The sequence below is a fragment of the Tenrec ecaudatus genome, chromosome 2, assembly GCF_050624435.1.
Source record: "Tenrec ecaudatus isolate mTenEca1 chromosome 2, mTenEca1.hap1, whole genome shotgun sequence".
NCBI classification, from domain to species: domain Eukaryota; kingdom Metazoa; phylum Chordata; class Mammalia; order Afrosoricida; family Tenrecidae; genus Tenrec; species Tenrec ecaudatus.
Window position 1 is genome coordinate 61733106 of NC_134531.1, and position 27767 is coordinate 61760872.

Genomic DNA, 27767 nt, shown 5'->3' on the forward strand with positions numbered 1-27767 from the left:
AATCAGTCTGTAACTGTAACCACTCTGGGGTATGAAGAACAAGATAAGGCTGTCTGCTCCCACAAAGATTTCATCTCTGAAACCCTACATACAGTTGCTGTGAGTCTGAATGGACTGTTGATGGAAGTGAACTTGGTGTGGTTGGGTTAGTTAAGATGCAGTATGTAGGCTTTGATAATGCCATGCAAAACTCACAGACAATAATCACAACTATAGGGTTTATTGTGGACGTTAACCAGTTGTAATGCAGATGAGAAATGCTTGGGATACAGCTGTTTAGTCAGGATGTGTTGAAAGTTCTTTCAGGGGTGCTAATAAATTCCCAAAGGGTATGTCACTCCACTCCACTGTAAGCCTCAGCTTACACTCAAAGACACTCAGCTCCAGATCTCTGTGTTAGTGAACCTAGCTCTCCCAATTAGAGCCTGAGGCACTCCACCCCAGTAAGCCTCAACTCAAAGGCGCTCAGCTCTAACTCCATGGATCAACAAGCCCAGCACCCTGTATTAAGTGCCCAGATGTACCACACTCCACAAACCAGGCTCTCACCTGAAACCACTGTTTTACTTGGTCTGTGGATGGTAAGGTAATCAGTCTGGCTCCAGGTTCTGTTGCATCTTTCTGCCTCTGCCGCTCCTCTGATGTCACTGCTGTCTACTGGATCGAGGAAGTTCACTGTTCAGGGATATTGGGATCCAAGGATGTTCTCCATTCTTGGATCTTGCTAGTAGTAAGATCCCCTGCACTACAACTCATCGGGTTCCTTTTATACTTCGCAGGATACCAATCACAATGGATCTGATTAAAAGTTATTCACAGGTGAATCCTATCAAGTATCTTCCTCCACCTTCTCACCCAGACCATTGTGGGAAAAGGTCATTTGGTGGGAGTTACAGAGACTTCGCCTGGAAGAACCACAGTAAATAATTTACTGCCCCTGCAGTTATGTAGTGTTTTTGTTTTTTTCCTGGTTTCTTCTATAAATTTTCTAGCATGGGTTCCTAAGTTAAGGTTTCTGATCATAGTATAGTTAATTTTTATATATGATGTAAGAATAGGGTCAAGATTCATTATTTGGTTTTTGGTTGTTGGCTGGTTTCATTTCGTTTGCGTTCTTTGGTTTGTTTGAGGTTTGTTTGGGTTTTTTCTTTCTTTGATATCTTCACTTTTTATGAACGTAACTTTTGCAACCGATCATTCTTGTTAGGTGCCATCGAGTCAGTTCTGACTCATAGTGACCCTATGTACAGCAGAACAAAGCACCACCTGGTCTCACCCCATCCTCATCATTGTTCTTAAGGTCTGTTCCATTGCTGTAGCCACTGTGTCGATCCATTTGTCAAATGCCTTCCTCTTTCTCCCTGCTCCACTATTTACCAAACATGAGGTCCTCCAGGGATTGATCTCTCTGACAACATGAAAACATGATGTAAAATCAGGAAAGATGTACATCGGGGTTTTATCTAGTGGTGGGATTCAGCTGGTTTGCACGGGTTCGATAGAGCAGATATCTAATTGTTAAATTGTTAAACCTATCATCAGGGTCCTAAGGCAGGCAGCTGTCCAATATGAAACTCACACATTTCTATCCTATCTCCTTTTTAATGTTCATCTGCACAGCAGCATGTTCTAAACAACAGTAACAATGTTCGTTCTGCCCATAGGCATAGAAAGCTAGGGGGAACTGTGCTTGTAATATTTATTTATTCATTTCATAAAACTCATCTTACTTTTAATGAATTACTACCTTCCCCTCCCCCTTGCATTTGTTACTTTAGTAAACAAATGTATAGCTTAATGAAAATAAGTATCAAATAACCAGAATATGACACTCTGTCTTTTGTTGCTGCTCTGTGTTTGCACTGCAAATACACAAGATATTATGAATGGATTATGCAGTACCTGAAACTGTTCAAAGAACTAAAAATATTATCAAAACAGTTGCTGTTAAGTTCAGCAGAAGCAGAAAGGGGCTTTTCAAAGATGAACATGATATGTTCAGAGAAGAGAAGCTGCCTGTGTCTAATATGCCAAACAAAACGACTATTGTCTAATTGGCCTACCTCTACGGCAGCGATTCTCAGCCTGTGGGTCACAACCCCTGTAGGAGTCGCCCAGTTCATAACAGTAGCAAAATTAAAGTTATGAAATAGAAACAAAAATAATTTTATGGTTGGGGTGTCACCACATGAGGAACTGTATTAAAGGGTCGCGGCATTAGAAAGATTGAGAACTACTGTTCTAAGGGAATTGGATCCTATCCCTACTATGAAAAGAAAGATAAACCACACAGCCAATGATGTCAGATAAAAACAAAAAATATTGCGAGTGAAGTTGCCAATCAAGAATTGTGGAAATGTCTTAAATAACAGTTTATTGCTTTTGTCTAATATAATTTATTTTTTCATTAATATTGTAAAACTTTTATAACATGCCCTAGTTTTATGTAGCTCTTTCATTGTTCGTCTTTAATGTTACTGTATGAAATAATAAACTTCTTTCAGTGTATCATATTTTAACATTTAAAAGTCATTAATACAGTAAACCAGGTGTTAAATTATTTAAATCTCACCATGCTTATTCTTTCTGTGTGCTGACCAAATAATCAGAGAAGCTGGATTACATGAAGAAGAGTGCACATCAGGTAACAACCTGCCATATGCAGGTGGCACAAACTCGCTTGCTGAAAGCGAGGAGGACTTGAAGCACTTGCTGATGAAGATCAAGGATTGTAGCCTTCAGTGTGGATTACAACTCAGTGTCATGAAGACAAAATACTGATAACATGGCTAATAGGTAACATGATAAATGGAGAAAAGATTGAAGTTGTCAAAGATTTTGTTTTGCTTGGATCCGTAATCAATGAACTTAGAAGCAGTATTCAATGGATCAGACGATGTGTTGCATATGGTAAATCTGCTCAAGACACCTTTAAAGTGTTAAAAAAAAACAAAAAACAAGGATGTTATTTTGGGGACTAAGGTGCAACTGAAAGTACCAAGCCATGGTATTTTTAATTGCCTTACAAGCATAGGAAAGTTGGACATTGAATATGGAAGACTGGGGAAAACTGGGAAAAAATATTAAAAGAACCATGAACAACCAGAAAAACCAGCAGATCTGCCCTGGTAGTTACATAATCTGATGTCAGTTTGGCACTTGAGAGGATTAAGAGTCAAGGGGTGAAGCCTAGTATGTCAATCAGACAATAGCCAATGAGGCCTCTGTCTGGGCATGGCCTTCTCCTGAGAATTCTTGGATTTTCCCTCTTAGAGGGGGGAGACACTATCTCTCTCTCTGCTCACTTCCTGGGAGACATTTCAGTTGACAAGACACAGGGAACTACTCTAATGCCCAGAGCTGGAGAAGCCACGTGGACCTGCCCTGATGCAACATGAAGCTGTGTAGAGACCCCTGCCAGAGCTGAGATGTTTACAACGCCACTGGATCCAAAGACTTTCTACCCACTGACCTGTGATCATCCTGCATTCAGTATCACTGCATGTGTTTTGAGAGTATGAAGAGGACTTTATAGATTGGTATCAGACATATGGGCTAATATCAGACTTTTGAACTTTATCTGGACTGGGCTGGAATGCTTTCTTAATGTACAGGTACTCTTTATATAAAACTTTCTCTTATACACATAAGAGTTTCTATGGATTTGTTTCTCTAGTCTACCCAGACTAACACATCTATCTTGGAAGAAGAATGACAGAATACTCCTGAAAGACAAGATGATTAGACTTTGTCTTTTGTACTTTGGACATGGTTTCTTTACAACCAAGAAACAATCAGACTGAGCCATGTAGTTCTCTAGTGATCCAGGCTGTCCTTTGGCCTTCAGCAGAATGACACAGGTCAAGATGCTAATGATGAGGATATAAAACTCTAGAAAATAACCATTTATTTACAGTTTTCATTAGGAAATGGCGAAAAAATATATACTCCTTTAAGGTATATAGATAAAGAACATTTCTTTTCAAAGGACCCTCATTATTTGGGCCGATTTTTTTGGTGAACCAGAGCAGAACTGACCAGGAATTATTTACATCTTTAAAATTTGCTGATGTTTAAGCATAACTAGTGACTACCAGTAGCAAGTAAAAATATATATTGTTGACGTCGTCTTATTTATACTTGATCATTACCGACCCAGTGCCCAACTAGATTGTCTCGTGTTCTACTAGAGCACAAAGTTAGAGGTAAGTATACAGCATAAAATATGTGGGTATCTATTTTCTTTAGTAAAAATAAAATTAGACACATTTAATAAAATTGCACATTTCCATTTTCCATATGAATAAATTGAAAATGGAGCCTATTTAAAAGAAACATTCAATGACCAACAGTGTGCTACAGGACAGCATGGTAGGCACAGTGCGGAATTGTGCCCCTTCTGACACCCCACCCACCCACACACCAAAGCGAAACACAAAGGGAGTACAAGGAGAGCAAAGCAACGAAGTCCCAATAGAATCCTGAAAATAGACTTCAGGATCAGGGCTTGACACCTCATCAGATTCCATTGGAAAACATTCACAAGGGTCTGTAGACAGACCTGGAACTATTTATAGGCTTTTTTTGCTTTGTTTTCTTTTTCTAATGTCTATCGATGTAAGGTAGGCAGGAAAACCAATCCCCAGGAGAAAATAACAGGGTCAGTGGTTCAATGCATATGATGGGGGTCAGAGTGGAGACCCAAATCCCATCTGTAGGCAATTGGACATCTCCCCATAGAAGGGTCACAAAGAAGGGACAAGTCAGCTAGGGTGCAGCAGTGCATCGAGGAAAGCTACAACATTCCTGTATTGCTTTAATGCCTCCTTACACCCATTATCACGACCCCAGTTCTACCTTACAAACCCGGCTAGACCCACACATGTACCCTGGGTCAGATAAGAGCTCTTGAAACATGGAATCCAGGACATATTAACCCCTCAGGAAAAGTAATGGGAGTAGCGATACCAGGGAGGGTAGGGGAAGGTGGTGGGAGTAATTGGGAAAAACGGGAACTGACTATAATGATAGATGTATTACACACATAACCGGGGGGTGGGGGTGGGGGCAACAGAAACATGGAGGTAGGGAGACAGCAGACTGTGTAAGATATGAAAATTAAAATAATTTATAATTTATCAGGGGTCCATGAGGGTGGGAGGGAGGAAAAAAAGAGCTGATACCAAGGGCTCAAACAGAAAGAAATGTTTTGAAAATGATGAATGATGGTGGCAACATATGTACAAATGTGTTTGATACAATTGATGTATGGATTGTTTTAAGAGATGTAAGAGTCCCCAATAAAATGATTTATTTTTTTAAGAAAGGAATAAACATTCAGTTTGTAAGTAGGGTGATTGTGGCAACCCTTTCTACTACAGAACTTCCTGTTTTCCCGTACAGTTAATATCACTGCTCCTCCATGATACAGACCCGTGTGAAAAAACTTGTCAGCTTTTGCCAAGGCCAAGAAATGAAAAATAAACCATGCCCTAATTAGTTACTTAAAAGCTCAGTTAACATCTCTGGATAAAACCATAAAATCTGGCCTTAGTTTTATTAAACATCTGCAAAATACAGAATTCCTTAGCCCTCTAGTTATATACTTTTTGCCCAGTATTAAACTGGACTCAGTCCCATCTATGACTCTTCTTCTCTGGCATGAGATGAGTGCTAGCCATCAAAGTCTAGAATGTATTCATAGGAGTATCCTCTGTAACCTTTGGATATGTAAAAGGTGATGTGTGGATGGTAGAAGCCTAGCAACAACACCAGAATTCTAGTGATAAGGACCAGAATGGCTTGCTAGGTATATCCCCTTTTTCTGAGGCAGGCTGCCCGTAGGAGGGAGTCCATAGTAAAGAAAAAGCTGTCAATCAAAAACAACAGGGTGACAAGTGCAGTGGCTTTATAAGGGATCTTGGGAAGTCTACCTTGAACTGAAAGTCAGTGTAACCATCCTTTGTGCTAGAAAGACTTGGACATCATACTTCACCACAGGGGGTTCCAGTAGCCAAGTTGGTACAAGAGAGCTGTGCAACAAACTGGCAGGCTTACAGTTGGAGCATCTTTCCAGGCCACCCTAGAGGAGTGCTTTTCCACAGTTGGCAGGTGAGGAGTCCAAAGACACTTGGCACTACACACCGTGAATTGCTGCTTTTCCACCCTCATTATTTGTTCTTGTGTGCTTAGGGATATCCAATTGTCTAGTTCCATTTGTTGGAAATATTATCCTGTCTCAAAAATCAACTGACCATAATTCATGAACCCATTTTTAGACACTGCCCCATTGACTTACATGAGAGTCTTGATAAATATAGTTCCATATTAAATCTTAAAATTAGCTAATGTTAACTTGTCCACTTGTTTAAAAGCATAATTGTTTAGGCTTTGCCTAGGCAGCCAAAGTAGACTCAGCTTGTCCGAGTCTACAAAAAGCCCTGCAAGGATCGATGAATTTAAAATTTTAATTTTAGAATGATTTGATACCCTAACATTATTTTATTTTTCATCTCATGATGGTTCTTTAAATGATTCTCCCAGTTATGTTTTATAGTGTCCAGTTTACAGTTATTTTTCAAATTTTAAAATCCATTTCTAGATATTTATTGGAGTCCCTGGGTGGTACAAACAGCAACTACGCTAGGCTGCTAACCAAAAGGTTGGAAATTCAAGTCCACCCACAGGTTCCTCAGAAGAAAGGCCTGATGATCTTCTTCTGGAAACTCTGCCATTGAAAACCCAATAGAATGCAGTTGTATTATAACACACATAGTGTTTCCACGAGCCAGAATAGACTGGATAGCACTGGCTTTGTTTTTATAAATACTTTATATTTTGTTTGTTTTTTATGATGTTGTAAGTGATACTTTTATTTCAATATCCAAGTGCTCTTTGATTTTTAGAAATGGAACTAAATTTTTGTATGTTGACCTTAAGTCTAATGTCCTCTGTGTACTTATTAGTTCCAATAACTTTATATAGGTTCTTTGAGGTTTCTCTACTTGTATATTTTGTGTCTAAAGTCAGTTCACTTCTTGTTTAATCTGTATGTCTTTTATTTATTATTCTTTCATTATTGCATATAGGACATGTTATAGAAAGAGTTAGAACACATATCTTTGCTTGGTTCTTTGAGGGAATATGTTCCATCTTTCACTATTAAGTTTGCTATAAACTCATACACATACAATCATATCTGACAGAGGAAGCTCTCTGGGGGAAGATCATACCATCTGCATGGATTTTTAATTTTATCCAAAAAATTTCTTTATGTAGTGACTTTCGTGTATGTCTTTTCTTTTTAAGTCTCTTATGGTATGTAAAGAGCCCTCGCCAACACTTGTCAATTTGCCATACATTGGTGGCTTTTGTGTGTCTCTGCTGCTGAAAGCTACAGGTCTATCAAAAGCAATTTAAAAAAAAACTAGTTGACATTTGTGTTAGGCAGGGTTCTCTAGAGAAACAAAGCCAGGACACTTATGATGATGATAGATTAGATAGATAGATAGATAGATAGATAGATAGATAGATAGATAGATAGATAGATAGATAGATAGATAGATAGATATAGACAGCGAGAAGGAATATAACAGCTAATTAGTCCACCCAGGAGTATAGAGGATTCAGTTCAAGTCACTTCCATGAAACAGTTAATATACTGAAAGCCTTTCAACTCACAAGGGATGCTGGGTCCAAGGTCAAGGTAACAGACAGTGGAGTCCTCCCTTGGATAAGGCAGGCAGCATCTGCCCACAGACAACAAACAGCAGGATGGATCAGCAACAGTCAGTAGCTCTGGAGCTTAACAAAGAAGGCCCATATGGGATATCAAACTGAAGCAATGCAAGGCAACAGGATCCACCAGCCTCAAGCTCAAGTGATGTACATACCAGCAGCATGGCAAAGCAGGTCTCGAAGGAGCCTCAAGCTCTAAGGACATGATCTATGGGTTGGCCTGCCCCACAGGTAGTGTATCCTACAGGTTGAGGCAGAGAACTAGCTAAAGCAGCAGCATGCTAGTCCGGTCACTAGAGATTAAGAGAGAGGGGGTTGGATCTTTTGGAACCATTTATCTCTTTGCCCTCCAGTCAAACTGCAATCTGATTAATCCCACATGTCCACATGTTTCTATTGGCCAGGTAACAGATAACATCATGATAAATAAAGAAAAGATTAAAAGTTGTCAAGGATTTCATCTTGCTGGGATCCACAGCCAATGTTCATGGAAGCAGCAGTCAAAAGATCAAGGACTAAAGTGTGCCTGACATAAGCCACTTGAATTATATTGTTGTTATATTGAATTACATTGTTGATGAAGAATATTGAAAGTACTATGGACTGCCAGAAGAACAAATAAGTCTGTCTTGCAAGAAGTACAACCAGAATACTCTTAGAGGCAAAGGTGGTGAGTAGGATGCCATACTTGGTAACGTGGAGGGGCAGCAAAAACAAGTAAGGCCTTTGACGAGATGGATTGACACAATGGTTGCAACAACGAGCTCAAACATAAGAACAATTGTGAGGACGGCCAGGATCAGGTGGTGTTTCGTTCTATTGTACATAGGGTCACTAGCAGTTGGAGCTAACTAACAACAATCAAGAGTTCTGGTGTCATTGTGGGTTAAGTTTAAAGGTGCTAAATGTTAGTTCAAATCCACCATCTTCTTTATGAGAGAAAGATGAGGCAGTCTGCTCCCATAAAGATGGCAGTCTTAGAAACCCATTAAAGCAGTCCTGATCTGTCCTGTAGGGTTGTTATGGTGGGTTTGGGGTTTTGTGATGCATCATAATTATTAATTTTCTAATGTTTCTAAATTTGCTTGGAAAACATTGCTTTGGGATGTTTGCATCTATCTTCATAAAGACTATGGGTTTATAGTTTCTGGGGTTTTTGTTTTTCATTGTATCATCTTACAGTTTTCATTATAGTATAATATTTGACTCAGATGAGTTAGGGCATTATGTTTCCTCTTTTGTTTTTTTAATAAGAGTTTGTGTAGCATTTGTATTAGCTTTTTAAAATTATTTTATTGGGGGCTCATACAATTCTTATCACAATCCATGTATACATCCATGTGTCAAGCACATTTGTACATTTGTTGCCATCATCATCCTCAAAACATTTGCTTTCTACTTGAGCCCTTAATATCAGCTCCTCATTTTCCCCCTCCCTTCCCACTTCCGCCTCCCTCTTGAACTCTTCATAATTCATAAATTATTATTATTTTCTCATATCATATACTGTCTGACATCACCCTTCACCTACTTTTCTGTTGTCCATCCCACAGGGAGGAGGTTATATGTACATCCTTGTAATTGGTTCCCCCTTTCTACCCCCCCCTTCCTGCCACCCTCCAGGCATCGCCACTCTCACCACTCGTCCTGAAGGGGTCATCTATCCTGGATTCCCTGTGATTCCAGTTCCTATCTGTACCAATGTGCATCCTCTGGTCTAGCCAGATTTGTAAGGTAGAATTGGGATCATGATAACGGGGGGAGGAAGCACTTAAGAACTAGAGGAAAGTTATATGTTTCATCATTTCTACCCTGCACCCTGACTGGCTCATCTCCTCCCTGTAACCCTTCAGTTAGGGAGTGTCCAGTTGCCTACAAATGGGCTTTGTGTCTCCACTCTGCACTCACACTCATTTAAGTAACTCGATCTATCCTCCCCACCTCTTTTAAACCATTGATCTTCCGTGTGTTTATGAACTTATGAATATCTTAGATTTCAATAATAAGATATTATGTAACAATAATCTAGTACATCTAGTGATCATTTAACTTTTCATTTATTACTTATAATTATTTTGTTTTACTTTTAAACGCTAAACCATCTAAGTAATATTTTAATGTATTATGGGGATGTGAAAAAAGTAGGCTTGCAGTTTAGCCAGGGAACAAGAGAAACTGCCAGTTATAATACTGTGGTGTATATGTTCTCATAAATGTTTGAGAGAGCAAAGGAGAGGCAATTAAGTCCAGACAGCAGGTAGCTTTCTTGAGACCAAAAACAAATAGAATTATCAGTTCCCATATATACTCATGTATAAGCCAAGTTTTTCAGCTCATTTTTTATGCAGTTTTTGTGATAAAATTAGGTGTGTCTGCTGATATTCAGGTTGGCTTATACTCGAGTATATAGAGTATTTCAATTGCTTTACCCCAAAAATGTTCAATTGTATCTTAAAAAATAAAATGTAAGCACTTCTAGTTTGTGTATTTTAAACTTTATTTATGACTCACATATACTTGGCACTGAATGAACATATTGTGCAAAAGAAACAAAGTAAACTCCAGTCAATCCCAACTCAGTGAACCTATAGGGCAGAGTAGTAAATCTGCTCTTTATAGAATTAAGTAGGCTGGAAAACTTTACAGGAGCCAAAAACCTTCTTTCACCATCAGACTGGCTGTGGGTTTGAAGTGCCAACCTTGTGTGTAGCAGTACAGGTTATCCGTTATGCCACTAAGATAAAATATCCTCAAAACATTTAGAGATTCAGTACACTATAAATAGATTTCTAGTATTTTCATTTCACCTCTAAGTAGTCATTGTGTGCACTGGAGAGCTTCTCCCCACAGCTCCTCCCTCACATGCATGTGAAGCTACTGGCTTATGAGAGTGCGTTAGCTGAGTAGAGCTACTCCAAACAGCATGCAGCTTGTGCCTGGAGATAAGGCAAAGCGTGGCACCTTTTCAAAGTCTTACGAGTTGTTGGTGTGGCGCATAAAATGGAAGGCGTATGCAATCTACAATGTATTTTCCTCTCTCCCTCACTATAATAATGTAAGGCTTACAGACAGGAGTTCTGTGTACTCTTGTGATGCCTGTTATTAAATGTACGTTTTATTATGCTATGGGAGTCTATAGTTTTATTGTTACTCTTGGCCTGAGTACTAAACAGCGTATTGTTAAACTTTCTCTCTAGAAGCAACCTTATTTTTCGGGCTCTTTCATGTAACTCCAGCCAAGAATTGGCAGTACAGTTTCCTTTTTTAGCATTCTTTTCTGGTTTATTTCTGAACCTTTTGGTTGCAGTATTATTGGTGACTTCAAGACTTGAGGCTTTTATAGAAATACTACATAAAAAATCTGTCCTATTTGTACTGTCTTTTCTACAAAAACTTGTGGAGCAATCTTAACTTTATTCAATGCTATGTGGAGTTGCTTGAGGAAGCATCTAGAGAGGATAATTATATATATCCACACCCGTCTGGTGTGGTTGAAGTGAATGACTACTAACATTTACTCAACCAGAGCTAAAGACTGCTGGTCTAGTATCTCATGACGTTGCTGAGGAAACCACTGGAGGAAAAATCCAATGTACTCCGCTCCTCAGATATAGGGATATGCCTATTTTTCTATTACTGGAAATCTCATTCTTCCTCTCATTAGTATTATTAGAGTATTACACAAATTAATTTACCATATTATTTAACTTAAAGACAATACTGTTTTCTGCCTAAGAAAACAGAGACAAAGCATTTGTGAGGCAGACGCAGGCCTTCAGCCCAGTGAGTGGCAGGGCTGGGAATAGAATGTGAAGTTGTTAATTCCATATATTGAACTCAGTCCTCTCACCGTGCTGGCTTAGTTTTGTGACTAAGCCAAAGGATAAAAAAAGATTAATCAGTGAGAATGTGTCTGTAATTATGTTCTAATCCAAAATAAGAGGGTGAGAAATTTTTCACTCCACTAAGGGAAAAGTGTCATATTGCTTTAGTGATGGATTCGGTTTATGGAATTATACTCAGACAAACCCAAATGACCCTTATATGTCGAAGGGTTAACAAATGCCACCTCAAAACTAAGATAATTTTCACTGTTTTTCTTTTCCCCAAAGAACGTGTTTTTAGTAGTGTAATTTGGAGATTTTCGCTTTAGCTGATAAATCTCTGTACTAGCATTCGATTCCTATTGATTCCTCATCATTACTTTAGCTGTAAGTAGCATATGTGAAGTCAATACTCAAGGACATAGGACATGAAGCTTATGACGTGGCACCCAATAGTTGCAGCTCTTCAAGGTTTAGTGCAAACACGGCCAGTTAGTCACCCTCTTGTGGTTTGTCCCTTCTCTATCCACCTTCATGCTCTCTTTCAGTTAGCTCCTGCTTTGGAATTGACTTTTCTCTGAAATCTCATCCCCCCCACGCATGCAGTCATTCAAGTAACATATACCTAGGTGTTAGGCTCTGAACATATAATGATTTAAAAAAATCCCGGACCCCCAGGAGCTTACATTCTTGTGTAAGTTCAGTGCCTTCTTACTCAAAGCACGCGCATCTACGGATAACCTATTTTTCCAGTTCACAACTTGTACCAATAAAAGGGTAGGTTTCTAAGTATTAAAGTATAACACTCTAGTCTTTCTAGTGGCAACTATGTCTCCTATTACATTTAAATGAGTAATTATGCCTCAAGTGCTTTCAAAACTGTCTGGCCAGAGGAAAGCATTGTATCTATCTATAGATGAGTGTTCCTATGTGAACGTTAGCAGTTGGTGTAACATAGAAGTAGCAGCACATTTTCCATCATGCCAGTACGATAGCAGAGCATCTTTATAGGCTTTCCTCCTCCTTGGGAGTTTTATTGATATATAATTTACATATCATACAATTCAGTAGTCCAATCACATCAACAAGAGTGGTACAATCATCACCACGATCCGTTTTAGAACATTTATTCTTTAAGCAAATTCTGAGTTACAGAGACATGCCCTGCTTAGCAATGCTACATTTGGATTTTCAAACATGTAGAAAATAATAAAGTTTGATAATCTCACTTCACAAAATGATTCTTCATATTTCTTTCTATTTTAAGTTCTATTGATAGTTTTAAAAGATAACAATATTCTGAAATATTTTTTATTCAAGCAGGTAGGTTAATAAAATGAAAAATACTGCATCTACTCCCTACTGCTTCAAATGAGATGTAATCATTTGAAAGGAGCCACAGCTACATAAAATATGGCCCCTAGTGTTCTCTGCCAAATAATAACAATGCCTGAGGTTTGTCTATCATGAGTAGTTTACAAAGCCCTGTCATGTGTCTCTGCATTTATTTCTGTAGTGATGCTGAAAAATAGATTTTAATATATATAGTTTCCATTTTGGATATGAAGAAACCAAATCATTAAAATATTTAGTACTCACCCTGAATTAAACAGTTAAACTTGTAGATGAGTGAGAATTCTGTTTCATATTCTTTCCCTTATAAAACTACAACACATTGTTTCCTTGAAGAATAAAATAAAATAAACCACATCAATATAACCTATAAACTAAATGCCAGAATCAGTAGACTAAGTGCTAGCCCACAGTTCACTAAAATTGAGATGGGCAACCTTCATCAAACTCACCCTTCAACCTCAAGCTTCAGGAAGCACATGTGGACATGTCAGCTTCAGAGGAAGCACAATTTGTGAATTGTTTGTTGCAAATAGACTTTGTATACTATTTATTGTAGTGGAAGCAGCAATCTGGAAATCAACATAATTTTGTTGTGTAAATCTGCTGTACACGATCTTTCTAAAGGGTTAAAGAGCAAATATGTCATTTTGAGGACTAAGATATACCTGATCTAAGCCAAGGTCCTTTCAGTCCCCTCGTCTATATGTGAAAGCTGTAAAATGAATAAGGAAGACTGCAGAATAATTGATATATTAGAATTATGGTACTGATGAAGAATATTGAAATTACTATTGACTTCCAAAAGATCAAACAAATATGTCTTGAAAGAATTACAGTCAGAGAATGTTCCTTAGAAGTGAGGATGGTAAGTCTTCATCTTAGAGATGTTGAACATGTTATCATGTGCCTGTGAAAGTCTCTTGATAGCATGCTCAAAGTAAATGAGACAAGTCCCACCATCCTCTCTTTAGGGAACATTCTAGCTGTGCTGTTTCCAAGCAGGTTTGCTTTGGTAAAGCCAAGAATCAACAAAAAGGAGACCATCGAGGAGAGGGCTGCAACAATGGGCTCAACCTAATGACCGAGAGCACAGTGCCGGACCAGGCAGTAGTTCATTCTGTCGTGCACAGGGTCACTATGAATCTGAGCCTACTTGACAGCATCTGCAGTGAAGAAATGACTTAGAAATGGAAAACGTTTGAGACAATAAAGTACATGTAGGCATATTTTAAATTAATATTACCTATTTTCACACTGAGATTATTCTGGCGACATGGAGAAATAATTTTACCCAAATTTAAATGTCTGAGAAACAATAGGTGAGACGTTGTTGATCATAATAAGTTATTTTTCAAAATTTCTTCCTATATTTATTAATAAAAAATCTCAAGAGCTTGGGAGTCTCTCTTGCTTTTACTCAACCACTGAGGAATGCATTGTTCATTGATAAAAAAAATACTGTGGACATCAGGAAACTTGGAACTTTACCCTAATTTTACTATCTCAAGCTAGTATTATAATAAGAAAATAACCTTTAAAGTTTTCCTAGAATGAATTCAAACAACATAACTATCTAGATTGCTTCCATATACTTTATGTTCTTCTAAGCCAGCGGTTCTCAACCTGTGGGTTGTGACCCCTTTGGTGGCCGAACGACCCTTTCACAGGGTTCGCCTAAGACCATCGGAAAACGTAACAGTAACAAAATTACAGTTAGAAAGTAGCAATGAAAATAATTTTATGGTTGAGGGTCACCACACATAAGGAACTATATTAAAGGGTCACAACATTAGGAAGGTGGCGAAACACTGTTCTAAGCAAAGATGGCAGGACTTCATCATCATATGTACATTGAACATGTTATCTCTAAAAAAAGACATCATGCTTATTAAAGTGGAGGGTCTGAGGCATAGAAGAAAATCTTCAACAAGACAGATTGGCTTTTACCGTGGGCTCAAACAGCAACGATTGTAAGGATGTCAAAGAACCAGCACTATTTTGCTCTGCTGTACAAAGATTTGCTAGGAATTGGAGCGAGCTCACAGCAGCCTTATGCCCCACAGGAGGAAACACTGTCCAGTTCTCACCTCCTCACAATCGTTCCTGTGTTTGAGCCCATTGTTAGCCACTGGGCTACTCCATCTCATTGAGGATCGTCCTCTTTTTTGCTGTCCTTCTACCTTACCAAGAATGTTGTCATTCTTCGGGGATTGGTCTCTCCTAATAACATGTACAAAGTGATGAGTCAAAGTCTCACCATTCTTGCCTCTCTGTACTTCTTCCAAGATCGATTGTCTTCTAACAGTCATGGTGCTTTCAGTATTCTTCCTAACACCTTAGTTCAAATATATCAATTCTTCAGTCTTTCTTATATAATGTCCAACTTGCATATGCCTTAGAGGTGATTGAAAATACCATGGCTTATGTCAGGCATACCTTAGTCCTCAAAGTAACATTATTTCTTTTCAAAACTTTAAAGAAGTCTTCTGTAGTAGATTTACCTCATACAATTCTTCTTTTGATTTCTTGACTGCTGCTTCCATGAACATTAACTATAGAACCAAAATACTTTGACAACTTCAATTTTTCTCATTTATTATGAGGTGACCTATTGGTCAAGTTGTGAGAATTTTGGTCTTCATGATAGTGAGTTATAATCCATACTGAAAGATGCAATTCTTAATCTTCTTCAGCAAGTGCTTCAAGTTCTCCTCACTTTCAGCAAGCACGGTTGCTTCGTCTGCATATCACAGATTGTTAGTAAGCTTCCCTTCAATCCTAATGCCACATTCCTCTTCATATAAGCTAAATTCTCTGATTATTTGTGCAGTCTACAGATTGAGTAAGTGTGGTGAGCACACTTTTCCTCATTTTAAACCATGCAATATTCCCTTGTTCTGGTTGCACAACTGCCTCTTAATCATGCACGGGTTCCATGTGAACACAGTGACATGTTCTGGAATTCCTGTTCTTCTCAAGGACATCTATAATTCGTTTTGATCCACACATTTGAATGCTTGACATAGTCATCAAGACACGAGTAAACATTCTGTTATTTCTGCTTTGAGCTAAGATCAATCTGACATCAGCAGTAATAGCCTGTGTTTCATGTCCTCTTCCGAATCTGGCCTGAACCTCTGGAAGCTCTCTGCCTATGGTCTTCAGCAAAAATGTACTTGTGTGCGATATGAAAGATACTGCTCTTTACTCTGGTATTCTGTTGGGTCACCTTTCTTTCAAATGATACAGATATGGATCCCTTCTAGTCAGTTGACCAGGTAGCTGTCATCCAGATTTCTTGGCAATAGATAGATAAACCACAGCAGAAATATAATATAATATAGCTGCTCCACACTTGTTGACATAATTGGTTTCATATTATTATACGAAAGTGTAGGGATGACCACATCAGATTACAAAAGGGGTGAGAACTGCATCTTTACATAAATTCCAGATCACATTGTTATATAACTACCAAACCATTGAGAAATTTAATCCAACCAAATCGATACATAACCTTAGTCATCACAGCTAGTATTACTCTCAATTCACACCTCAGTGTTCATTACTGCCAGGTACAGGATGGTAATACAAAAAGAAGTCAGGTAGTATACTTTCTATAGTAGTTGTAAATGTGAAATGTCAAATATCAAAATAGTGAGTCAGGAATTGGTGGGATTTTATTTAAAAATGTAAAAATTGAGAAAAATCTTATAAAAAGCTGTTTGCCAAATAGAATCAATATGATGAGAGTATACTAGTAAAAGATAAGGTAATTAAATCCAATTTAAATAATTTAATGTTTCATTATCAGAACCTATTTTTCTGATCTAATTAAGTTCTTTTCATCTATTAATTCATTAGGTAAATTTATTCAGAATCATTTGAATCAATGTAATGATGATGATAGCAAGTTATTATAACTACATTTTTTAAACCCACATGACTGCTATTTGAGTTATGATCTCAACAAAACAATTGACTGCTAGTCTCCTGAATATGCATTCGAGTGAATTTTTAATTTGGAAAGAAGTGGATCTTTTAAAACAACTTTCTTTTTCTTGTTTTATGTTTAGGTTTATAATATCTTAAGAGAAAGTAATAAAGCTAAAGTTTAAGAAAGGTTATAATTATGTAACTTAATCGACATCAAGGACACATGCCATTGCATAAATTCCAAATGAAAAATTTACGTGAATGCATACACAAGTCAGTCACTCTGTTAAGATTATAATTCAAATACAAATAGCAGCCTTGTTGGTATAAACACAATAACATGTTATTATAAAATAGTGTCTTAAAAATCAACTCAGATGAATTTGAGTGAACTTGCCTAATAGGTGAAAAATTATGTGATAGATTTATAGTCTAAAATGATTACTGGATATGTAGTGGTTACATACTACAAAGAGAAGGTATACACAGGAGAGTATATGAAGAGACAACATGGAACTGTCAAAAAATTGATTTCAGCTATCAGTGTGCCACAATAATTTAACCACTTGTGATAGTTACATAATCTGTTGTCAGTTTGAGACTTAAGAGTGAAGGGGTGGAGTTTACCTGTCAATCAGGTGGTAACTTTATGACCTCATTTGGAGGCGCTAAGGAAATAAATAGCTGACTGACTATAGGCAAGACACACACTCACTCCCTGCGAAACATTTCTGATGAGAAGCCAAATGAAGCTACTCTGATGCAGACGGAGCCCTGGGACCTGAAGGAGCCACACAGAGACCCCTGCCAGCATTGAGATACTTACAACACCACTGGATCCCCAAGATTTCACACCCACTAGCCTGTGATCTTCCCGTATTTGGCATCATTGCATGTGTTTCTTGAGTCTAAAGAGGACTTTATAGATTGATATCTGACATTTGGGCTTATATCGGACTTATAGACTTGATCTGGATTGACTAGGATATTTTCTGAATATGCATTTGCTCTTATATATAAAGCTCTTTCCACGAATTTCTTTCTTTAGTCTACCCGGACCAACACACCTCTCTACACTGATTTTTCAACCAGCAGTGTACTGATGATACCTGTGGACTTTATGGAACTTAAATTTTGTGTGACGAGCCCTGGTGTAGTGGCTATATTGGGCTGTGATCTACATTGTTGTCGGTTCAAAAGCACCAATATGAAAAACTTGGCCCTCTACTCCCATAAAGAGTTATAGTCTCAGGAACCCACAGGGGGTCACTATGAATCAGCATTGACTCAGTGGCAGTCCGTTTGGTTTGGTTTTTATGTTGTATGTTGTGATTTTCTACTTCTTGCACAGCAGTTCTGAAAATTAAGATTGACTAGCCAGTAGAATGCAATTACACGGAACTCATAGATATGAACTCTCATATATCTTCTTAATACCCTTCCAGAAGCGTGTTAATGAACGTAAGTATTTTTATGGTTTATGGCCCACAATGGAGTTGAGTCTGAAAATCTGGGTAAACTTTATTGTTGTCATGGGTCATCAAATAAGCCCTGACTCATCGTGGCCCTGTTGATAATAGAATGAAACACACAACCCAGTCTCAATCTCGTGCCCCCCACCATAATCGCTGCTGAGCTTGAGCCCGTTGTTGCCGCCACGGTGCCAATCCACGTCATTCAGGGTTCCTCTTTTTTACCAGCCCTCCGCACTTTAAATCTACTTTGTTTATCCCCTAAAACTCTGTGTTGCCTTCACATTTCTCAACTCAGCTAGTAGAAAAACAGAGGGGAAAAGATTCTGCATTATTTTAAGAATTATTTTATGCTCTAAAATTACATGAACCAATATATGTAGGATTTTAACTACAGGGAAAGAACATAAGATAGAAATAAAACTACCTAAATGTAAACTCTGCGTAATCGATGTTCAGTGTCCAAGTAGTCTACAATATCCACACCTGACCAGTAGATTCCAACTCTTAGTGACCCTATTTGGCAGTATATAACTTCCCTATAGGATTTCCCCAGCAGATTTACACATCTTTCTCCTGTCAAGTGTTCAGTGAGTTTGAACCACCAACCTTTAGTGTAGCAACCAAGCACTTAATCGGTGTGTCATAAAGGCACCATAAGTATGCTTCAGGTACCCTCTAAATTATTGAACCACTTTTAACTAATTTTCACACTCTCTAGAGACTTATTTTGTCCACCAGATGGAGCCAGTATTGTTCAATTCATAGAATGCAAACATTAAAAATGAATATTGGTTAAACGAATAAATGTTAAGTGTTTTAATTATAGTACAGCAAAAAATAAACCCTTATAAGTCACCTGTCTAGTCTTTGTCACTGTGTATATACAAAAACCAGATCCCCATTAAATAGTTTATTTATTGCAAGTTTCCATTTAGGCAGTTTTATTGGATGTAGTGACCAGTTTTCTTCTTATTCATTTCATAAAAGATAATATGTAATAATTCTTAATTATCTTTAAGGGAAAATTACTCTGAATTAAGCTTCTGGACCCTTCACAAGCAATTATCATTGCTTTTGTCATTGTGACAAGTATGTAATTAGGAAAATCAAAAGTAAAATATTCATTACATGTAGATTCTCATTTAATAACACAGGATATTATCCTTACTCTCATTTCAATACCTTTTATTAATATCACAACTAAAGAAAAGATAGGCATTCTGAAACAGAGGAAGGGTAGGGAGACGTTTAGTTTACCCCTATAGTAGTTCTTCCAGGAGATGGTGAAGGGTACAGTGGCCCCATGAATAGCCAGTACCCAGAGCCCTAAGGTTAGCATCTTCATCATCTCCCTTCAACTTAGTGTCAAAAATTACCAAAATGTTATAACTCAATGGAGTTAGGCAAATATCCATGAGAAAGGTGTTTTTTAATACTTCAGAGACCTAAGCTAAAATAGCTTTAAAGAACTGTTCCAATTAAGTGCAATAAAGCCGTGGCAGACACATCTATAATCCAATACCTAACATGATCAGTCAGTCTACTCAGCCACAATTTACTTAGTAAATATGAACTTCAAAAGTTTGTTTAAAAATTCCATTATCTTTTTCATTTCATTTTCCTACCAACTTTTCAAGGCCCTTCCTATGTGCAAGACACATACATAAACAGGACACACTTCCTACCTAGGGGTTGGTACAGACAAACAAAAAGGCAGTCGTCTTATCATGTGTTTAAGAGGTACAAAATGTTTTTAAAGATTCACATGAGGAGGAAATAGGATTAGTTTGGGGGAATTGGGAAAAGCCATAAGAGATTCTTATTAGGTGAGAATTATTTTCATTAACGGTTTTGGGAAAGTCACCCTTTGGCAGCCTGCATCGCTCTGCTTCTCTTGTGATCCATGAGCATTGCGCTCTGGGAGGAAATTGGAACCCCTTTTTGTAGGCTCATATTCAGACACATCAGTTGTAAGCTGATGCTTTTTGATATCAAATTGGAATATTTTCTTTTAAGTTTTCTTGTGCCGCAGACATAAATTAAAAATACACTGTACTAGTTAAGAACTTAGAGGAGGCTTGTTGGCATAGTGGATAATATGTTGGACTGCTAACTACAAGGTAAGCAGTTTGACACCATCAGCCACTCTGCAGGAGAAAGATGAGACTTCCTACTCCCATCAGAGTTACAGACTCAGAAACCCATAGGGGCAGCTCTACCCTGCCCTATATGGTCTTTATGAGTCATAATTGACTCAATAGCAGTGAGCCGTGGAGGCATAGCAGGTTATGCATTAGGCTGCTAACAGCAAGGTGAGTAGTTTGAAACCACCAGTTAACTGTGGGAGCGAGGGGAGATGAGGCTTTCTACTCCCGTAAAAAGCTTTTAGTCTAGAAAACTCACAGGGTCTATTCTGCTCTGTCCATTCAGGGTCACGATGTGTCAGAATAGACTTAATGACAGTGAGTTTAGGTTTTGGTTTGGTGTTAAGAACTTAGATGTTAGAACCAGGTTACGTGGGTTTATAGTCCCAAATGGGAATCTCACAGATAAATTAGTTAAGCTCTTAGTGCATTACTTTGCTCATCAGCAAAATGGGAATATCTTCTTCATAGGGTTTTTTAATGAAAATTAGGTGAATGAGTCAGTTACTAATGCCTGACAAATAGTGACTACTTCACGTGTCGGCTATTATTTTAGCTCTTTCAATTCTGGTACTTTTGAATTAATTTAAGATCTAGTGTATATAAAATTTGATAAAGGCATGCTTTGTACTTTCCAGAAAGTATAAGTACAATTAGATCAAAGCATTGATAGTGTCTGTATTTCTTAAAGTGGATATTATTAAAATCCATTATTTAAGTACAGTTTATTAGTGTAGAACCCTCTTATTGCTATATTATAATCATATAGCTTATAGAATTTCACTTTAAAATGTAATTTGGAAGTTTTCATTTGATAGGGAATTTTAAAGAAAAAGTATTAGATCTAGAACAATTTGAAATTATTCAAAAGCATACCTATTAACTGTGTTCTGATCCTTCGTCTTCGTGAGTTTTTTTTAAATGAATGAATTTACAGGTTTAGGAGCTGTTAGAGCACTGTTGTAAAGGGAAATTACTTGGAATATTTCATATCAAGTGATTGGGTGGGATCATGCAAATAGGGTTTGTCAAACACTATTAAAGTGAACTGATCTGCTTTGCAATGATTATACTGAGTATATAAGAATAATCCTTCTCAGACACAGGAAGGGAGCCCTGTGTCAGCCCAGTGTGTGCAAGCAGAGGCACCAGAGACCATAGCACCAAGACCCTTAAAGCAGAGCCACTGAGACGCAGTGATGTCATGAGGCAGAATCGTGGGGTTCCTGGCCCATGGGACAAGGCAAAGGCCAAAGGTAGAGGCTGAGGATCAGAGAGAACATGCCTGCCAGGATGGCTCAGAAAAGGTGTTACAGACAAAAGAGCTGTCTTATCCTTAGCGTTTTGTGACCTGTTGGTGTCCCTAAGAACCCATGCTCATGCTCATGAGTAGTGTCTGTGAGTTCCCTTGCAATGAGCTCATGAACCCCACAGAGAAGCAGAGTGTGTTGGGAGGGATGGTTGGAAAAAGAATAGGTTAAGAAGGATGGAGAGGGTAGAGGCATGTCTGACCCTTCTGCCATGTGGTAAGCAGCCTCAGAGTTGGATTCTCCTCCTTTGTGTAGCCAGTGGGACAATGAAGGCATTAAACTTTCAATCAATGAAATGGGATTTAAAGATGAAAATCACTGGTTACGTAGACAATTAATTTAGTAGTCATCACTCCTTTCTCCTGAAACAAAAGTTTTAGGAATGAAAAAATACAAGTGGAACCAGGATTAAGTTTTCTCAGTAGTCCCTAAGGTTAGAAGCTTGATTGCTTGATTGTATTCTACCCTGGATGACATTCCTGAGCACAAAACTTAGCATGCGTTTTCTAAGTGTCTTTTACAGTATCTCTCAATGTCAGGCATTTGGAAGCACTTAGCAAATTTTATTTTCGGCATTGAGGTTTTAATTGGAGTCAATAAGACATAATAAAAAATAGGACTTTTAGTATCATTCACACCTAAGTTCAAATTCTACCTTTAGTATAGTCTAATTATAACTCTATCACTTTTCTCACTTGTAAAATAAACATGAGTACGCTCTTCATGGATAATCAAAGCATCTTAGCCTACGTAGTATCTAACATGTAATCATTAATAAAGGGTTTTGAAATTTTTTTCCTTCCTGTATTCCTGTTTCTTTAGCATGTTTCTAAATTTCAGTTACTGACTAAATAGTTATATAGTATCATTATAATTGAATCAACATCCATGAGCATTGAGATTTATAAGCAAAGTAAAGCAGTCTACACTTAGAGAAACTTAATTTTTAAAACTTCTTGTGCATTGTGTCGGCCAGTTTTATGTCACTGAAATCATCCAGTTACTTATTCAATTTTTGTCTATTCAAGCACATGAGAAATAAATGCACTACTTCCTGTTCTGGCAACATGAACTGAGTTAATACAGAACTGCCTTCTCCAGAAATATATAGAAATACAGGGTAAAATATGATCTATCTCAATTTAAATACCTAGCTGAGCTTGGCCGAGGCAGATTGCTTGATAGGCGACAGAAAGAAGCGGACGGTGTAAGTGGAGCATTAAATGAATAAACTGGTACTGCAGTTCCCAAGGGGAGTGAGGGGACAGATGCAGGCTTTAATACCTAGAGCCGGGCCTTAATCACACACAAGGAGACGAAGATCCAGCGTGGGCCCAAGAGAAGTGACAATTAGAAAAACTAGCCACCTTGTTAGATAGACCAAGCAACTTCTCTTTTCAGAGCTATGGGTGGGATGGTGTGTGTGCTGGGGGGGTGGGGATTCTTATGAAAAAGTGAAAATGAAAATTACCGTCTAAATGCACGCTGTCTATATTGTACATAGGAGAACTGGTGGTGCAGCAGGTTGGTTTCTGGCCTGCTAACTAAAAGGTCAACAGTTTGAACTCGCCAGCCATTCTGTGAGAGAAAAGTTAGGCCGTCTGCTTCAAAAATGACGCTCAGCCTCGGAAACCCTGTGGAGCAGTTCGGCTCTGCTCTGTAGGTTCCTGTGACTCAGAGTCAATCCAATGGCAGTGAGTTTGTGTGGGGTGTGATATTATATAACAGTGGTTCTCAACCTGTGGGTCACAACCCCTTTGGGGGTCGAACGACACTTTCACAGGGTGGTTTACCACACTGTGGGGGGGGGGCGGGGGGGAACGCACGTTGAGGGGTGGTGTCAATGCTTTCCTTAAAGGATCTTTTAATATTATCATTCAAGGTTTGCACTTCTTCCTTAGTTCTCTCAGTTTGATATATTCTGCGCATGTTCTTCCTTTTTGGTTCTCTAACCCCACGTTTCATTATATTGCACATTTCAGTATACTGTTTTGTCTTCTCCAGCTACCCTTTGAAATTTTCTCTTCAGCTCTTTGACAGAATTTTTTTCCATTTGTCTTAGCTAAAAGCAGGTTTCAGTTTCTCTTCTGAAATCTACTTTGTTCTTTTCTTTTTCCCTGTCTTTTTATTCATCTTTTACCTTATTCATGTGTGTTGTTCATGATGTCCTACCACAGCTAATCAGGTCATTGGTGTTCAAATTTATTCTTGAGATGTTCTCAGAACTTGAGATATAGTTTGGCTTTAGTGGACTAGTTTTAATTTTTTCAATCTCAACTTGGATATTAGTAATTTATGAGTGTTGTGCAGTATACTTTCTTATAAAGTCTTTTAAGGCACATACATAATGTATATACTCAAGTATAAGCCTACCTGAATATCAGCCAAGGCACCTAATTTCACCACAAAAGCTGTATTAAAAATGTGCTGAAAAACCCGCCTTATACTCGGGTGTATACAGTAAGTGTCTAATTTTTAGGAGGTCCCAATATCTATTTTGTTTTCTGGTTTTGTATATTGAGTAAGGTATGTACCCTGCTTCATTCTTCTACAAATGGAGCTGAGGTTTTTTAAGCACCATTTGTTGAAGGTCCTATCACTTCCTCATTTGATGTGTTTCAGGCCTTGATTAGAAATCAAGTTGTCTGTAGGTGGATATATTTACTTCTGGGTAACAGTTCTCTTCTATTGGTCCATGTATCTCTCATATACCAGTACTGAGCTTTTTTAAAGTGCTGTCATTATTTTAAGGAGCCCGGTGGTGTAGTGATTACAAGTCGGGCTGCTCACCTCAAGTTAGTGGTTCAAAACCCCCAGCCCCCGTGAGGGAGAAAGACGGAGCTCTGAGAGTTGCCGTCTCAGAACTCACTGGTTCCGCTCTCCCCTGCCCTGTAGCTTCTCTGTGGGTCAGCATAGAATCGAGCAGAGTGAGTTTAGGTTTGTTTCTTTTAGGCCTTCTCATTCCGTTTTTTAAATAAGGTTACTAATTTTTCTAAATTAGCGTCTTTTTTTCCTAAGCACACTTTGCCACAGAACCTTCTTACTAATAAGGTACTTAAATTTGCTTATCCTTGACTTTTTTAAATGAATGTTTAAGATTTTTTTGTGGTACAGCTTTCTGAAAACCTTAAGCATCTTAGAATTTCTAATTAATTCCTAGTGGAATCAAGTAGCTGATGCTTCCTGAAGAAGATTGTATATTAAACTAAAAAACAAGCGCTGTTTTGTAAGTCCTACATTTAACCTACCTGTGGGATATTATGCAACTTTATTCGTTGAATTCAGTCTTTTCATTGATTTTAAATTTGAATCACATTTGTGGCTAAAAAACCTAAGAATAGAACTTTCCCTTTTTTGCATTCGTATTTATTGAGATTCTGTCATATGCCTCAGTACTGTCTCTAATGCCAGGAAAATTTAACTTATTCTCAAGGTGCTAACAGAAAAGGGGGTGAAAGAAGACGTTGGACAGAGAAAGATATGACAAAATAATAATTTATAAATTATCAAGGGCTCATGAGGGAGGGGAGAGCAAGGAGGGAGGGGGGGGGGAAAAAGGAACTGATGCCAAGGGCTTAAGTGGAGAGCAAATGCTTTGAAAATGATGGGGGCAATGAATGTACAGGTGTGCTTTCCACAATTGATGTATGTATGGATTGTGATAAGAGTTGTATGAGCCCTTAAAAAGCGTTTAAAAAAAGAAGAATAAATAGGGAATTTCTATAAAGTGTGATACATGCTCTAGGATGTTATGGAGACTTCCGAGTAAGGCAATCCATATCACACTTCAAGAGTGGCCTCTTAACTGGTTATTTGAAGGAAGTGCCAGCAAAGCTGTGACCTAAAAGATGAATAGGAATTAAACAAGGCCAAATTAATTGGACAGTGGATGGATGGAGTGTTAATCGTATTCCAAAAAGAAGGAACACAGTGTGCAACGGTTCAGATTGAAGAGAGGATGGTGTGTTCAAAAAGTCCTTACATAGACCAGGTTTGAATTTCTCTTTCTGACATGAGAATATACATAGCTGCAAACTTACAGATACTTTAATCATCTCTAGTAATATTCTATTGTTTTTCAGAGGAAGAAGCTGCTCCAGATAGCGCAGTCGCAGAATACAGAAGAGAAAAACAAAAGTATGAAGCTTTGAGAAAACAACAGACAAAAAAGGGAACTTCCCGGGAAGAGCAGGTAACCAAACTCCAGACCGGCATCGTGCATTGCCTTTGCGCTGTACGTGGGTGTTATAAGTGGAACCTCCTCTGAGTTAAGATCAGGGTAACCACTGTTTCTGAACATTTAAAAATATATATGTCTACATAGAGTAGGTTGACAAGGATCCTGGACATATGTGCCAAAGCCCATAGCTTAGTCTTTCTCAACATTTTAGCAAAATAACGAGCTTAAATCTTTCAAGTTTCAATCTTCCACCCCCATGGTAAGTTCTGGAACTTTACAAAGCTACATATAAAATTCCCAGGTATAACTACTGTCTAAGTAAATATTATGAAGCGGAGAGTGTGATTGTAAATGAAAAGAAGTGGGTTTTCCATCCCAGCCTCTTGTAGGCTGACTAGCTAGCTCAATATTGCAATTGTACACTGCCTGGAAATAAGGCATCTCGTCTACTAGTATACTTCCACGGTAGTGACATCACAACATGCTGCTTATTGCAAGTAATTCCTGGACCTTTAAGTAGTGATATACGTTTATTAATGGTCAAAAATTAAGAATGAAAATAGAAAGAAACACTGTGAGAGTCATCAGCATACCCCATGCAGCACTTAGAACTTAAGAAGGCAAGTCTCGTCAGCAGCCTTTCGTGCGAAGAAGCATTTCTTTTGGTGCTGCCATCTGTAAGGACATACAAAGATGTTACTTTGAGCACCAAGACGTGCTATTTTCAATCCCCTCGTAAGCATCTGAAAGTTGGACATTGAATGAGGAAGTCACAAGAAGAACCGATACATTTGAATTAGGGTGCTGGTGGTGAAAAGGAGCACAGACTGCCAAAAGGACAGACAAGTCGGCCCTGGGAGAAGTGCAGCTAGAGTGCTCCTTGGAGGCCAGGACGCCAAGGCTTCTTCTCACGTGCTTGGACGTGCTATCAGGAGAGACTAGTCCCTGGAGAGGAAATCATGCTTGGTAAAGTACAGGGCCGCTACAAAAACAAGGCCCTCAGTGAGATGGGTTGGCAGGGTGGCTGTAACAATTGTGAGGATGCCCCAAGATTGGGTGCTGTTTCAGTCCGTGTGCACAGGCTTGCTGTGAGCTGGAAGCAACTCAATGGAAAGCAGGTAACGGGAAAGTACATTTTAAAATCCAGGCTTATTTGAATAAATTAATATAATCAGGAACTATATTATAAATTATAAATAAGGATCATGCATAAGTACTTAGCATGACAATAATCATGAGAAAAATTCAAGAAGAAGTTAGGTATAGAAAATTACAGAGAACTAATTTACTTACATGTAACTTCAAGGAAATGGCACATCAAGTAAAATGATGATAAAATGCCTTATTAACTTATTTTTATGGACTCATAAAATGCGCCAAATAGCAACTCTGATGAATACACTCCTAAAGATATTGAGAATCATCCTATTCATGCATTCTTTTTTCTCCCTACCCTCTCACTCACCCTACTGCCATCAAGTGGGTTCTAACTCCTAATGGCCCTATAGGACAGAGTAAACTGCTCCTTTACATTTCCACGGTAGTTCATCTTTGTGTGATCCGAGAGCCTCATCTGTCTCCCATGGAGCAGCTGGTGGGTTAGTAGCCAGCCCAATTCATCACATATCCCATTATGCCACCAGGAATCCTCCCCGCCATAACAAGAAGGAAGTAAATGTTCCAAAGTTGATTGTTGTAATGATTCTATAACCCTTCTTAATATGAATGCAGTATTGAGTTGTATGAAATGTTCATTATATAGCAGTAAACTTTTTTAAATGAATCTGTCTTGAACCTGATTACTC

The 27767-nt window shown here is 38.2% G+C and overlaps 1 protein-coding gene across 1 annotated transcript in view; it reads left to right on the forward strand.

Moving 5' to 3' along the window:
- The window catches only part of CWC27 (CWC27 spliceosome associated cyclophilin), a 277596-nt gene that overhangs the window by 205411 nt on the left and 44418 nt on the right, over positions 1–27767 (forward strand). Inside the window, exon 12 of the mRNA XM_075541081.1 lies at positions 25865–25974. Coding sequence (XP_075397196.1) covers positions 25865–25974 — 110 coding nt within the window. The remainder of the gene's footprint in view (positions 1–25864; positions 25975–27767) is intronic.